The following is a 13062-nucleotide window of genomic DNA, read 5'->3' as shown; positions in this document are numbered from 1 at the left end:
TACTATACAAGACAAGAGCTATGGACAGAGGAAAAAATCAGAGCTCTTTATCCAAAGAAAAACACTGGAGAATTAAAAGCTGAAACTATCTAAGCTATGGTGTGACCAGAAGACACTGAATACCTGTGCCATAATATTTTGTATCTATTACATGCAAAAAGTAGTAGTTGCTTATAGTTACAGACCAATTGCTATCCATATGGCATTGTCTGGGGCACCAAGAGAATACAGAACAAGTGCAGCCTTCCAAATGCTTACCACATAATTGGAGACACAGCAAATGGAAAACAGTTAATTAGGCATTAAACGAGTAATAATAAAGAGGAAGGCAAACATGAGACAAGCTGCTCTAGGAAATGTGAAGGTCTCCTGAAAAAGGTGCTCTGTGATTAAGTAGATGAAGGGGTGGGGATGCTTTAGACACACTGAAGATCAAGAGCCAACCTCTGCTTTATTCTAGAGACTGAAAGGAGATAGAAACAGGGAAGATTTAAGAAAATATACAAGCAAAAGAGAGAAGTGTAATGTTTGAATGATGAGGTAGTTTTATACCTTTCTCAGAACAAAATAGAGAGTGATCAAAAAGCCATGCTCCTCAATAGAAGACAATGAAATACATCTCTCAGGAAAGCAGAAGGATGGATGACTTAGGAAGAGGAAGACAATCAGTATGTAAGGATGTGGGCGGCAGGAAAGGGTCATGGAGGAGATACAAAGTAAGGTAGGTGTGTATGTGTGTGTGTGTGTGTGTGTGTGTGTGTGTGAAATGTTAACAGTGAAGCCAGCCAAGCATAATGACCCATGCCTGCAATCTCAGCTCTTAGAAGGTGGAGACAAAAGGATCAGCCTCAGGTACACAGGGAGTTTGACATCATTTTGGTGAGACCCTGTCTCACCCAACCAAAAAAAAAGAAAAAATGTTAAAATTAAGCCCATTACTTTGTATGCTAGCTGTAAAATAATAATTTTAAATGCCATATTTCTTCCAGGATTTTCTTTATAAGAGTTGTTTTTATTTTTAAGTATGTGTGTGCATGTGTGTCTGTATGTGGGTATATGAACATGCATGCAGGTACCTATTGAAGCCATAAGAGGGTGTTGGACTCCCGGAGCTGGAGTTACAGGTGGTTGTGTGCTGCCTAATGTGGATACGAGGACAGGAACACAAGAGCAGTAAATGCTCTTAACTGCTGAGCCATATCTCCATCCCTAAATGCCATATTTCTACAGTACAAATTTTCTCCAAGTTCTGTCACTGATGTAGGCCCACATCATCACTTACCCGAATAAGAGATGCCTGCCGACGAAGTGGTTTGGATACTGGAGCCTCTGATGAGGATCCTTCAGGCTGGCCAATGGGCTGCCTAGTTTCATAAGGACCTGAAAAACAAGAGAGAATGCTAGCAGGGTATACAAATACTCTACTCCAAAATTATTATTTCACCCTCAAACTGATGTAGCATGTGCTCTTCAAGGAAAAGGTAAAAAAGGAACTGGAGTGTATACTCCAAGAGCTACCCGAGACTCACAAATCCTGATCCGCTTGCCTCCATAATTTCACTAAACAATCTAAAGACATCTAGCCAATATCATGATAAGACTAAAAAAACTCAAATCAGGTTAAGATTAGGAATAAAATGAGAGAGTAAAACAGTGAGAGCCTCAATGAAATTTAGAAAGAGTGAATCAATAGCTAGTAATGTGCCGCATTACAAGTATTCATTTTTACTCCTGCTTCTTGTGGTATCTCAGACCATGCTCTGAAGTGGTGGGGCTCATTTTTGTGTTCCTTCGTGGTTTTGAAGGATGTGACTTTAGCCTAGAATCAATACTGGCTGTAGGTCAGAATTAAACAAAGGCCTAATTTGAATAATCAGCAGCTCTAGCCATATAAACTGCATCTAGGAAATGGCAGTACTTTGCCTGGATGGCTGGTGGGCTCTTTTGACTTTCTTCATCTTTTCTTTAGTGGGATCAAAACTGAAGCATGCTGTGCATTATTCCCATTGAAACTTCTATCACTTAAAAAGCAATGAATTCAAATAGCAGTTTCTCCTTACTACTTTCATGCTATATTCAAACCAAATTTACATTCATTTTGGGGAGAGAAACGTAAAGGGGAATCATAGCCTTGGATTAAAAAACAAATGAATTAGCAAAGGAAAAACTCAACTGTGCAATCAAGTAGAAAACTCAGATATCCAGAATAGTTTTTTCCCCTGGTTGAATGTGTACATTTCATCACTCCCAATTAAGTACAGGAACTACACTATACATTTTGGAAGGGCTGAAGAGTGCACTGCCTATTTGAGGTTGGCCTAATGCTTATATACATCATCTATACCTATTAAAAAGTATCATTTTATATTAAATGTTTGGATGTTTTACCTGCATGTGTGTCTCTATAACATGTGTGTGCATGGTACCCACTGAGACCAGAAACTGGAGTTATGGACAGTTGTAAGCTGCAGTGTGGGTACTGGGAACTGAACCTAAGTCTGCTAGAACAACAGTTAGTACTCTAAACCAATGTGTAATCTCTCCAAACCTAAAAGGTATCATTTTTGTTTGTTTGTTTGTTTGAGACAGGGATTTTCTGTGTAGCTTTGCGCCTTTCCAGGAACTCACTCTGTAGCCCAGGCGGGCCTCGAACTCACAGAGTTCCTCCTGCCTCTGTATCCCAAGTGCTGGGACTAAAGGCATGCACCACCACTGCCCAGCAAAAGGTATCATTTTAAATGAAAAACTTTCTCTACAGTCCATATTTATGAACTCTTTCAGTAGGAAAAGGGAAGAAGTTTCCTCAAATTTTTATTTTGCATTGAAGATTTTTAAAAACTGAAGTTTTCTGAAGGCTGGAGAGGTGACTTAGTGGTTAAGAGTACTGGTTCCTTTTTAAGAAGACTCAGGTTCAATTCTGTGGGAGCCCAAATTACTCAGGGTCAGAGAATCTGAGCTTCCTTTACCCAGTAGGCCTGCATAATGAGATGATTTGGTCATGGGTGTGGTTACCAGGTATTTGGAAGGGTCTACACTTGGCTGTGCAGTGTGCTTTGATCTAGCACAGGGGAGGACTTTTGCCGCTCCCCTTGGCATATTACAAACAGCCCTTTTGAATAAAGTACTGGGCAGTAGCTGGGTATTGACCGAGGGCCCTCCCAAAGCCATCCTGTGTCTCTGTCTTCCTCCTCTTAGTCTAGGTCTTTCTAATATTTCCTCATTCCTCTCTCCTCCACCCAAGAACTCTTTGATAGGTGGGAAGAGGTCAGAGCTGGACTCCAGCAGACTCCCACACATATCCCAGCACCCACATGGTAGATCACAACCACCTATAACTCCAGTTCCAGGAGATCCGATGCTCTCTTATGGCCTCCACCCACACTGCATATATTTGGTGTACAGACATACATGCAGGCAAAACACTTACACACATAAACTAAAAATAAAGGTTTTTATTTTATTTTTTAATAAAAAATACATCTTCGGGATGGAGAGATGGCTCAGAGGTTAAGAGCATTGGCTGCTCTTCCAGAGGTCCTGAGTTCAATTCCCAGCAACCACATGGTGGCTCACAACCATCTGTAATGAGATCTGGTGCCTGCTTCTGGTATGCAGGGATACATGCAAGCAGAACACTGTATACATAATAAATAAATCTTTTTTAAAAAGTCTTCTAATTCTTTTAGATGACAAATCTAGTTATAATTTATATATGCTTCCCTATTTAAATGTATCCAATTTATAATATAACCCAAAAGAAAATTAATATGAACTTTGAACAATAAATTCAACATTATTATAAAAATAAATTATCTTCTTTATTATACAGAATGCCAAAACAAGTATATAAAAATGAGTAAATGTATTACATGTTTATTATTCTCTTAATCAATAACCAAAATATTTTTAAATGATTTTACTACCTGTAAAATAAGTTCCTAAGTCACAAAAACGGGAATGCTATTCTTTGCTCCTTCTATTTCCAGAACACATAATAATGACCTTCCCAATATGGTAGCAATACAGTTAAATAAGACAGTTAAATATAAGCAGCTCCAACAGAAAGGAGAAATTATCGCCCAAAATGAAACCATTTCTCATCTCTGTGGACTAACACTTTGAGGATTTAAAATATATAAATATATAAACTGCTTCTTTCTGTAGCTTACTTCTAAATCAAACTGGTTAGAGAGCAGAGGTGACTGTTACGGTGCCATCTTTAGCATAGTTTGATCTTTTTCAAATAGAGAAGGTACAGCAATAGCATGTCAAGAACACCAAACTGGCTGGACATTGTGACACACACCTGTAAGCTTAGCAGGCAGAAGGCCAGACTGCTGCTCATGAGACCCTGAGAGAGAAAGAGAGGGAGGGAGGAGGGAGGAAGGAAGGAGGGAAGGAGGGAGAGACGGAAGGAGGGAGGGAGGCAAGCAAGCAAGCAAGCATTCATTCAGACTCACATCTATTTTACATTTCTTCCTAGCAACTAGAACACAAAATTATAACACACTAAAATATCTAAAAGATTGCCTAGCAACGCATTTAGTGCATTTCAGAACCTACTAGGAGTAGATACAAATGTAAATACCACAAAAGAGAAATTCATAGAGAGCATGTAACCCAAGTCTTCAAAAGTAATTTTTCAAGTTGTGGGCAGGCATTGTCCTCTGATATGATTTTTTAAAAATCATTCCATGCTGATGGAACCACATTAAACTCTTCATACCAACTGAACCTTACCAAAAGGTTTTAAGCACAGTAAGCTGAAGCATGGCCAGGATCCTAGTGAGTGAGCTTCGTGAGCTTTTATGAAACCCATAGACTTGGGCTTCCCGTAAGAGAGAGGGTATGTCTACCACCCAGAGGAGACCCTCCAGGGAGGAGGGTACCATGTGACCCTCAGCTCAAATCCCTCACCTACAGGGGTCTTAACATGGAGAGACAGATGTATTTCACCAGCCAGGTTTCAATGGAAACTCAGCTACACAGGAGCTTCGGAGAGGCAGATTTTCCTCTCCTACTATGGGGAAAGGCTGGGATGGCCAAGGCTGCCTGTGACTAGAAAAGTGGGTATCTAAATCAGCCATATATCTAAGGGGTGTGCTCACTTTAGCTACATGAGCAACAGCTGATAATTAGGCTAGCATCAATCTGATTTCTAGCTTGCCCCTCAACTGAATCTACACTCAGAAAAAGGGTACATTACTTATTGCTTAACTCTCTTCCTTCCCAAATAAAACCCAAAACACACAACTCAAAGGCAAACCAAAGAACCCTTCAATTCCTTTACAAGAGGTTTCATATGGAAGCAGGCACATCATCTTTCTCCAAGGAGAAGATTATTTTTTAAAACCCTAAAGATTTAATCACTTTGAAGTTCAGTATCAAAGTGGAACTATGACTGTTTTTACATACCTACCCAAAAATTCTACTCCTAAGTGTCAGAAAAATGACAACCTAAGTCACAAAAATATTCATGAACAAATATTTATGGTATCTTTATTCATAATAGCCAAACATTACACATTACCCAAATGTTCATCAACAGAAGATTAATGGTTATTAATCCATGATTATTTGTGCAATGAAACCTACTGAATAATAAAATAAAAGGAACTACCAATACAATGACATGAATTTTGACTGTTATATTGAGGGGAAGACAGCAGATACAAGTAGAATTATTCTGCATGTTTCCTTTTGCATGAAGTTCTAGAAGAAATAAAACTGATCAACAATGATAGAAATCATTACAGTGCTACCTTTCAGGGCAAGAAGTAGCTGGGAAGAGGCATCTGCAGTACGATGGGAATGTTTTTTATCTCAGGGATAGCTAAATGAGTATATCCATTTGTTAAAATTCAAAATTACTTAAAATATGTGCATCTCATCATACCTAGATTTTGCCACTTTAAAACAAGTATGAAAAGGAACGAGAGCATACAGAGCCTAGGCATCAACTCCTCGGAGTCCAGAAAAGAGGGAAACGGGCAGTCTCTTCAGCGCTACAGGGATGGCCGCCCACTTAGGATAGGATGAGAGGGTGGGGCAAGAAACAGAGGACACAAACACGGACTAGCAAAGGCAGAACTTAGTGATAGGCTGACAGAATAGACCACAAATACATTTACCTATGAACTAAGCATTAATTTCCAAGCCCAAATTAGATTTGAAATAGAAGAAACAATTCCTTCTTTTACAATGGAAACTACAAGAGGAGAATGAAGCCTTCTCAACCCTGTGTAGTTTCAGACACCAATGAGATAGCTAATTTTCAAAATGATCTTTTTTTAACTATCCATTAGGAACACCAGCTTGCATTGCATAGAACGTAATTTCCAAATGAGTTTACACTCCTATTCCCACTGAATCCTTCTAACACCCTCATCATTGCTTTAAAAGAGAAAACTACGGTTCAGAGAAGCTCAATGGCTTGCCTAAGGTCATGCAGGGTCCTCCCGAAGCCAACCTCTGGTTCTAACCCAAAGCTCTTTTCATCACATCCTACCTGCTTCTCTCGGCAGAAGGACAGCCTTCTTTAGTTCAGCCTAGCATATCTTTGTATTTCTGTGACCCTCTAGAAGTCACCATCTTTTTTCAATGCAGCAAAATCCTGCAGAAACTGGGTCATTTCCACCACATCCCACAAAATGGGCAGGGGGCTAGAGGCCATTGCACTCTAGCATCCATTAGACTGGTCATATCCGAAACTAGAAGTGGGAAAGCACAGAAGGACAAGGTGCTGCAGTGGATTTATGGAGCCTCACACATTGCAGTCTGAGCAGGCAACTCTGCAAGTCATCCTGAGAACCAACTCTCATATTTTACCCCTGAAATGACCAGAAGAGCATAGATCTGAGCAAGCAGACAGCCCCATAACTGTGCATGCTGCATGATTCTCAGCAAAAACGCTACCCCTAGCATTTCCCTTAGCCTTACCCTAAAACATAAAAGCTTGATATTTTCATTTCTGTCCCTGGTCTTTAAAGATTGCATCAGCTCTCTTGCTTTTGCATAGTTATATTTTAAAGAATTTTCATAAAAGCAATTATTGAGTAAATATGTTTAGTGTTCTTGCAGAAGGGAATAACGATTCTCAAAAAAATGCAAACCCTTAGCATGCTACACTCCTTTAATGAAATTTGTGTATGAAATATTAAATCATCTAAATAGTTGTTTATAAGTCTAAAGACCAACCAGTTTCCAGGCTAAGAAACAAAGCATTGCTGAGACATGCTTAATTTCATTTTTTAAAAAAAAAAAAACTTTGCTTGAGAATATAAAATGAAATTGAGCCATGTTTCTAAAGACAAGAGTAATTAAATCAGGAAATTAAGCAGCTGGTGGCACTGCTGCCTGGGAGATTAAGGAGACTCTAAGACATTGCCTGTGACAGCTGGCCCCCGGTCGCCTCTTACCTGAATGCATCTGTTCTGGGCCGCTCCGCACTTTGCTGTAGCCATGGCTCAAGGACACCCTCTGGTAATGAGGCGGGGAAGAAGGAGGGGAGGCGAGGGGTGACATCGTGGGAGACTGTGTTTCCTGCTTCAAAGAACCAGAGCAGAGTTCAGAGGCAACCACTGGAGAAAACTGGCATTCTGAGCTGCAGTTTAAGAAGCAAAATGTGACTCTACGGCTGGTGACCTGGCTGATTTAACAACCGGGTGGAAAGGTTTCCTCAAAACTGCAGCATAGCAAAAGGGTAGTATTGAGGATTCAAAATCATTAGTGCTGTGCTACCTAAATTACTAATACCAGCCTGAAATGCTTTTGGTTAGTCCAATAATATTTTCCTTTGAGAAATGAAAGGCACTGATCACATAAGAGAATATTTATAGCCCTCAAATGTGGACATATTCTGTTTTCATTCAATTAATGAATTAATGAGTCTTCCGTTTTAAGACTCCTATTTATTGAATTTATATTCACCAAGTATAAATCCAGAATATGCGATAAAATGTATATTTTCAATGTTTAATAGTGGGTATTCTTGAAGCTTACTATACAAAATTAAATGTTGGGAAGTTGTTTGTTTCATATGCAAAGACTTCAGAACATAGCCATCCCATCTAGTATACTACGAAATACTAAGATGAAGTCTTCATAGGTACAACTCTGAACCTGATACAGGACTCTAGGCCAAATAACAGCCTGAGCTTGCTACTGCCTTTTGTCCTTTTTTTCACTACCAAATAGACTGTAAGCATAGGGTACCCCAAAAACAAGGAAATGATGCTCTTTATAACACAGAGACTATATCAGCTTCTTTAATTTAAAAACAAACACGAAATCTGAGATAAGAGCCTAGACTTGGGAACTTCCAGGAAATCTGCCACTGTGGGACAGTGAATCCTCAGTCCTCTCGAAATGCTGGTGTAAACACATACCAAAGTATACTTAGTACAAATTCCTATGTCTCTCTAACACACCACTTAAATGACTAAAGCAACATTATGTGGAGTTAACAAAATGAGCTATGCTTCTTTTAACTATAAACATATAAACATATAAACTCAGGCCAGGCATAATGAAGCACACCTATAATCCCAGCATTCAGAAGGCAGGAAGACCATGTAAGTCTGATGCCAGCCTGGGCTTTATAGAGGAAACTGTGTCAAAAAATAAAAATAAAAAATAAACCTGCAACCTTGAATATACAAGACCATCGAAGCAAACCATGTAAGTTATTTTCTAGTATAACCCTTTAATATTTACTGCATTTTAAAAAACATCTTGATTCAATTCTTCCTAAAATACAGCATGTTCCTTTACCTTACAGCAGATAATATTAAATATAATCCGACTTCTCTGTAAGGCTCTTTATCAGAAGCATGAGTTATATCATGATGTCCTTGGGATTTCCTAATATGAAAACTGTTTGTCTCTTCCTAAAAGGCCCACTCTAATGGCATCCTTTTGTCTTTATTAACCACCACCTGATGACTGCAATCAGTGGCCTGATTTTAAAAGTCCATTCTCCATATTCTGGTTCCAAGCCTGCTAAGTGGGTAAGAGCATTTACTGAGATGCCATTCCACGTGTTTCCCAAGAAATGATTCCCTGGTAAAAAAGAGTTTGGTAAACAGATCTCCAGGTCTCTTTACAATAGAACCTGCCTGTCGATATGCACTCTTAATTTCCAAGGCCGATGACTTAGTCTTTCCCCTATGAATGGGACATGAGGACATACTTTCCAAACACGTTTAATCAGAGAATTGTTTGGAGATTCTTTTTGGAAGGGAGCACTTGCTAACTTCTAGAAGTTATGTTTCTTCTCTTTGGTTTTAGCTTTGTTGTTTGTTTCCATGTTGTTTTAGAAGTTACATGTCAACGAACCTATTTAGAAAACCACTGACCTAGAGAAATCAAATAAGTATATTAAATCAACAGCATTGTTTGAGGCACAATTCTATACTAAGGCAGATTCTAAAGGGCCAGTGGGTGGCTAGCAGTAATTCCTATGTGTCAGCTTCTTCTTGCTGCAAGAAAACTTTCCTGGCTCACTTCCAAATCTGTAATTGTGTTCCAGATGGCAAGATTTGCTGGGAGTTTGGCAACAGACCAGAGGCTGTACTCCATGAGGCTTCACGGTCAGAATTGGCTGAACATGCCGAATCACACTCTCACCTGTTTATCCTCGTCGTCCATTCTTCTGAGGGGCTTTTTCTCGGTGCTTAAATATGGAATCTGAACCTTCTTCCCGGGCAGCTCAGCTGGGTTCCCAAAGCGTACCTCACCATCACTCTTTGACGGCACAAAGCGAGGCAGAGGCAGTTCTTTAGAAGCAGAGGCAGAAAGGCTTAAGTGAGGCTGTATCTTAAGACTGCAAAAAGGGGAGCTCAATGGCCAAAAAGAAATCAATTTTCGAGGGAAAATTTCAGAGCACTAAATATAGTTTAAATTTTAGTTCAGACACAATGCAGACTCCTATAATAATGTCATGAGAAAAAAATGTAATGCATAACCAAGATATTCCAGCTTAACATTTTCCATACTGAACAATCACCACAGAACAAATTCAGGTTTGGGACTACCTCCCACTTGATCCTGCAGAAAAAGGATGTGAATTTTATCAAAACAAGAGGCAATGATAGGCAGCAAGGTTTATAAATGCTTAAATACACCAGATGCAGGGTTAGGGGCCTGCAAATACCAACCCAGCTATCTTCACGGCAATTCTGTAAGATAAACTAGCATTAGCAACTCCCTTTACAGCTATGGAAACTGGTGTGGGAAAGCTACATAATGTCCCCCAGGACCACACAACTAATCTCTGGGCAAGACACGGTTTGAACCCAAGCAAGCTGGTTCTTAAGAGCTCCCTACATTAATGTCCACCCCCTTCCTGGGGCAACTTACTGGATTGAATAGTTGCCCACTCAATATAATCCTCTTATGAGTTTTCACACTCAATCTCTGGTTGCCTGTTGATAGCATAATGAGGAAAGTGTTATGAAGTCAGATCAATTGCTCTAACATTTACACAGATTCTAAAGACAAAACCATTGGCCACTCACAGTGCGACAGAGAGCTGTCTGGCATATTTCCTTATCTTTCAAATTCTGACAGAACTATTCTGGAAACAGCAAGTCACACATAAGCACATGACACAAAGAGCCACACAAATAAGGATAATATTGTGGATTAGGCATAATGATTTGCATCTGGAGCCATTGTTCAGGATAATTCCCAGTGTGTCTTTGCACTTCTGTCATCCCTCCACTCCAAAAACACAGCTGTGCTTCCCATGATGGATGCTGTGCTAAAGCCAGGAAACATCTTAGCAACAGCAAGTATGCTATTCCCTGGGCAAAGAAGGCCCCTGGTTCTCTAATATCCACATGTTTATTTTTAGTTGCTATGTCCACATTTGATTCAAAGAAGGGGGCAATTATGACAAATCCCTGTGGGATCCATCAGCTAAGGGCCCAAGAGTCATAAAGAGATAAATCAATCTGAAAACTTAAATCGAGATTCCTCTCTAAAGAAAGATGGTCACCATTTTTAATGTTTTAATGTTTCCAAGCCATGGGCAGCTCTCCAGCACTGAAGGCAGAAATGGATTTCAAAAGGAAAAAGGTAAAAGAAACTCTAGAGTCTTAGTGAGTCACACAGAAGCCAGTCCTGTGGTGCTGTTCACAGAAATATCTCTTTCAACGGGGTCTGACAAATAGATCTAGAAATATAGGACAAGAGCATACAAAATACTTTTTCTACTCTGGCCTGACCATCAGTCCATTAGTCTACTTAAAGTACTTCTTCAAGAAAAAAATCAGTTTCTAATCTCCCCAGCCAGTGCTTTGCTGGCATTTGGTCCAGAGAACAATGGAATACGAGTGTAGCATTACGAATGTTAGCAGCTGTACCAGGACTCCCAGATACCCTTAAGGATCCTGTCACTTCACACATTCTTCCACTTTGGTTATGGCATTTCTCCACAATCATTTGCCTAGGAAACAAGCGTTTGCCTCCAGATGGACACCAAACAGTGAAAGACAAAATACAGCTGAATTCTTCCTGTACTTTCTTCAGTCCTATGACTTTTAAACAGCTCTCACTTAGAATTGTAACCATCTCTTATCATGACAGTATCATCTCCCTGAAGCTGCTACAAGCTATTAAAAAAGTAAAAGTCTTTAAGTCTTTGGTCTCAATAATTTTCTTTGTTATCTGTACACAGAATTCGATGGTGAAATTTTATTAGAAAACAAAATAAATAAAGCACCTACTCTATAGTGATGTATGCCGAGTGTACTGGCTGGTTTTGTATCAACTTGACACAAATTAGAGTCTTCAGAGAGGAGGGAGCCTCAGTTGAGAAAATGCCTCCATGAGATCCAGCTTTAGGGCATTTTCTTAGTGATTGATGGGAGAGCCCAGCCCATGGTGGGCGGTGCCATCCTGGGCTGGTGGTCCTGGGTTCTATAAGAAGGTTAGCAGAACAAGCCATAAGGAGCAAGCCGCTCCCTTCCATGGTCTCTGCATCAGCTCCTGCCTCCAGGTTCCTGCCCTGCTTGAGTTCCTGTCCTGACTTCCTTTGGTGATGAACTATGATGTGGAAGTGTAAGATAAATAAACCCTTACCTCTCCAACTTGTTTTTTGGTCATTGTTTTGTTGCAGCAGCAGAAACCCTAAGACACAGTGATTTCTGTTAGGTCTCAAACCCAGGACAAATGGCTGAGGTGCCTATTGAACATATCAAAGCAGATGATGGCCTTCAGGTTCTCCCTGCACCCCTCAGCCCCTACCTATTACAGGATATGACTGGCATACTCCACCCCTACCCTAATCTCCAGCTTGGGGGAAGTGGGAAGGCTGAGCTGCCCTTCCCTAACAATCACAAGAGGTCCTTTTGTAGTAGCTGCTTAGAAGCTTGTCTCCAAAACTTAATTAAATTAACACATGGGAAACAAATTAAGAGCAGAAAATGTTCTTAACTGCTGAGTCATCTCTCCAGCCCCCTAGCATTTTTTTAAAAAATGATAAGCTGGGGAGATTGCTCAATGGGTTAAGCCCACTTTCTCTGCAATCAATGAGGACCTGAGCAAAAAGGTAAAGAAGAACTCCAGGGCCTTAGTGAATCACACAGAAGCCAATCCTGTGACTAAAACTCTGTCTTTCAACTCATTCTGCAAAATGGATCTAAAACATAGGACAAGAATATACAAAATACTTTCTATCTTGGTCCAACCATAAAAACATAACTCTACTTCAAAGATTTCTTCAGGAAAAAGGCCAAGAGATTCTTGGTATTTCTAATCTCCCCAGCCAGTGCTTTGCTGGCATTTGATCCAAAGAACAATGGAATACGAGTGTAACATTACAAATGTTAACAGCTGTACCAGGACTCCCAGATACGCTTAAGGATCCTGTCACTCCACACATTCCCCAACCTTGGTTATGGGCACTTCTCCAGAATTACTTCTAATCCCCAGAACCTATGTAAAATCCTGGGCATGGCTGTGTGTGTGCCTGTAACTCCAGCACTATGGAAGGAGACAGAAGTATCCTAATAAATTGCTGGCCAGATGTCTAGACGAAAGAGCAAGCATTCTCCAGTT

General features: G+C 40.1%; 1 protein-coding gene across 1 annotated transcript in view; it reads right to left on the bottom strand.

Annotated features, from left to right (window-relative positions):
• Reps2 (RALBP1 associated Eps domain containing 2) overlaps positions 1 to 13062 on the bottom strand; it is a 230421-nt gene that overhangs the window by 134377 nt on the left and 82982 nt on the right. The window contains 3 exon segments of the mRNA XM_037198871.1: positions 1283 to 1380; positions 7419 to 7545; positions 9628 to 9776. Of these exon segments, the coding sequence (XP_037054766.1) occupies positions 1283 to 1380; positions 7419 to 7545; positions 9628 to 9776 (374 nt within the window).

The sequence above is a fragment of the Peromyscus leucopus genome, chromosome X, assembly GCF_004664715.2.
Source record: "Peromyscus leucopus breed LL Stock chromosome X, UCI_PerLeu_2.1, whole genome shotgun sequence".
Taxonomy (NCBI): Eukaryota; Metazoa; Chordata; class Mammalia; order Rodentia; family Cricetidae; genus Peromyscus; species Peromyscus leucopus.
The sequence above is the reverse complement of the archived record's forward strand: the minus strand, read 5'-3'. Positions and strand labels throughout refer to the sequence as shown.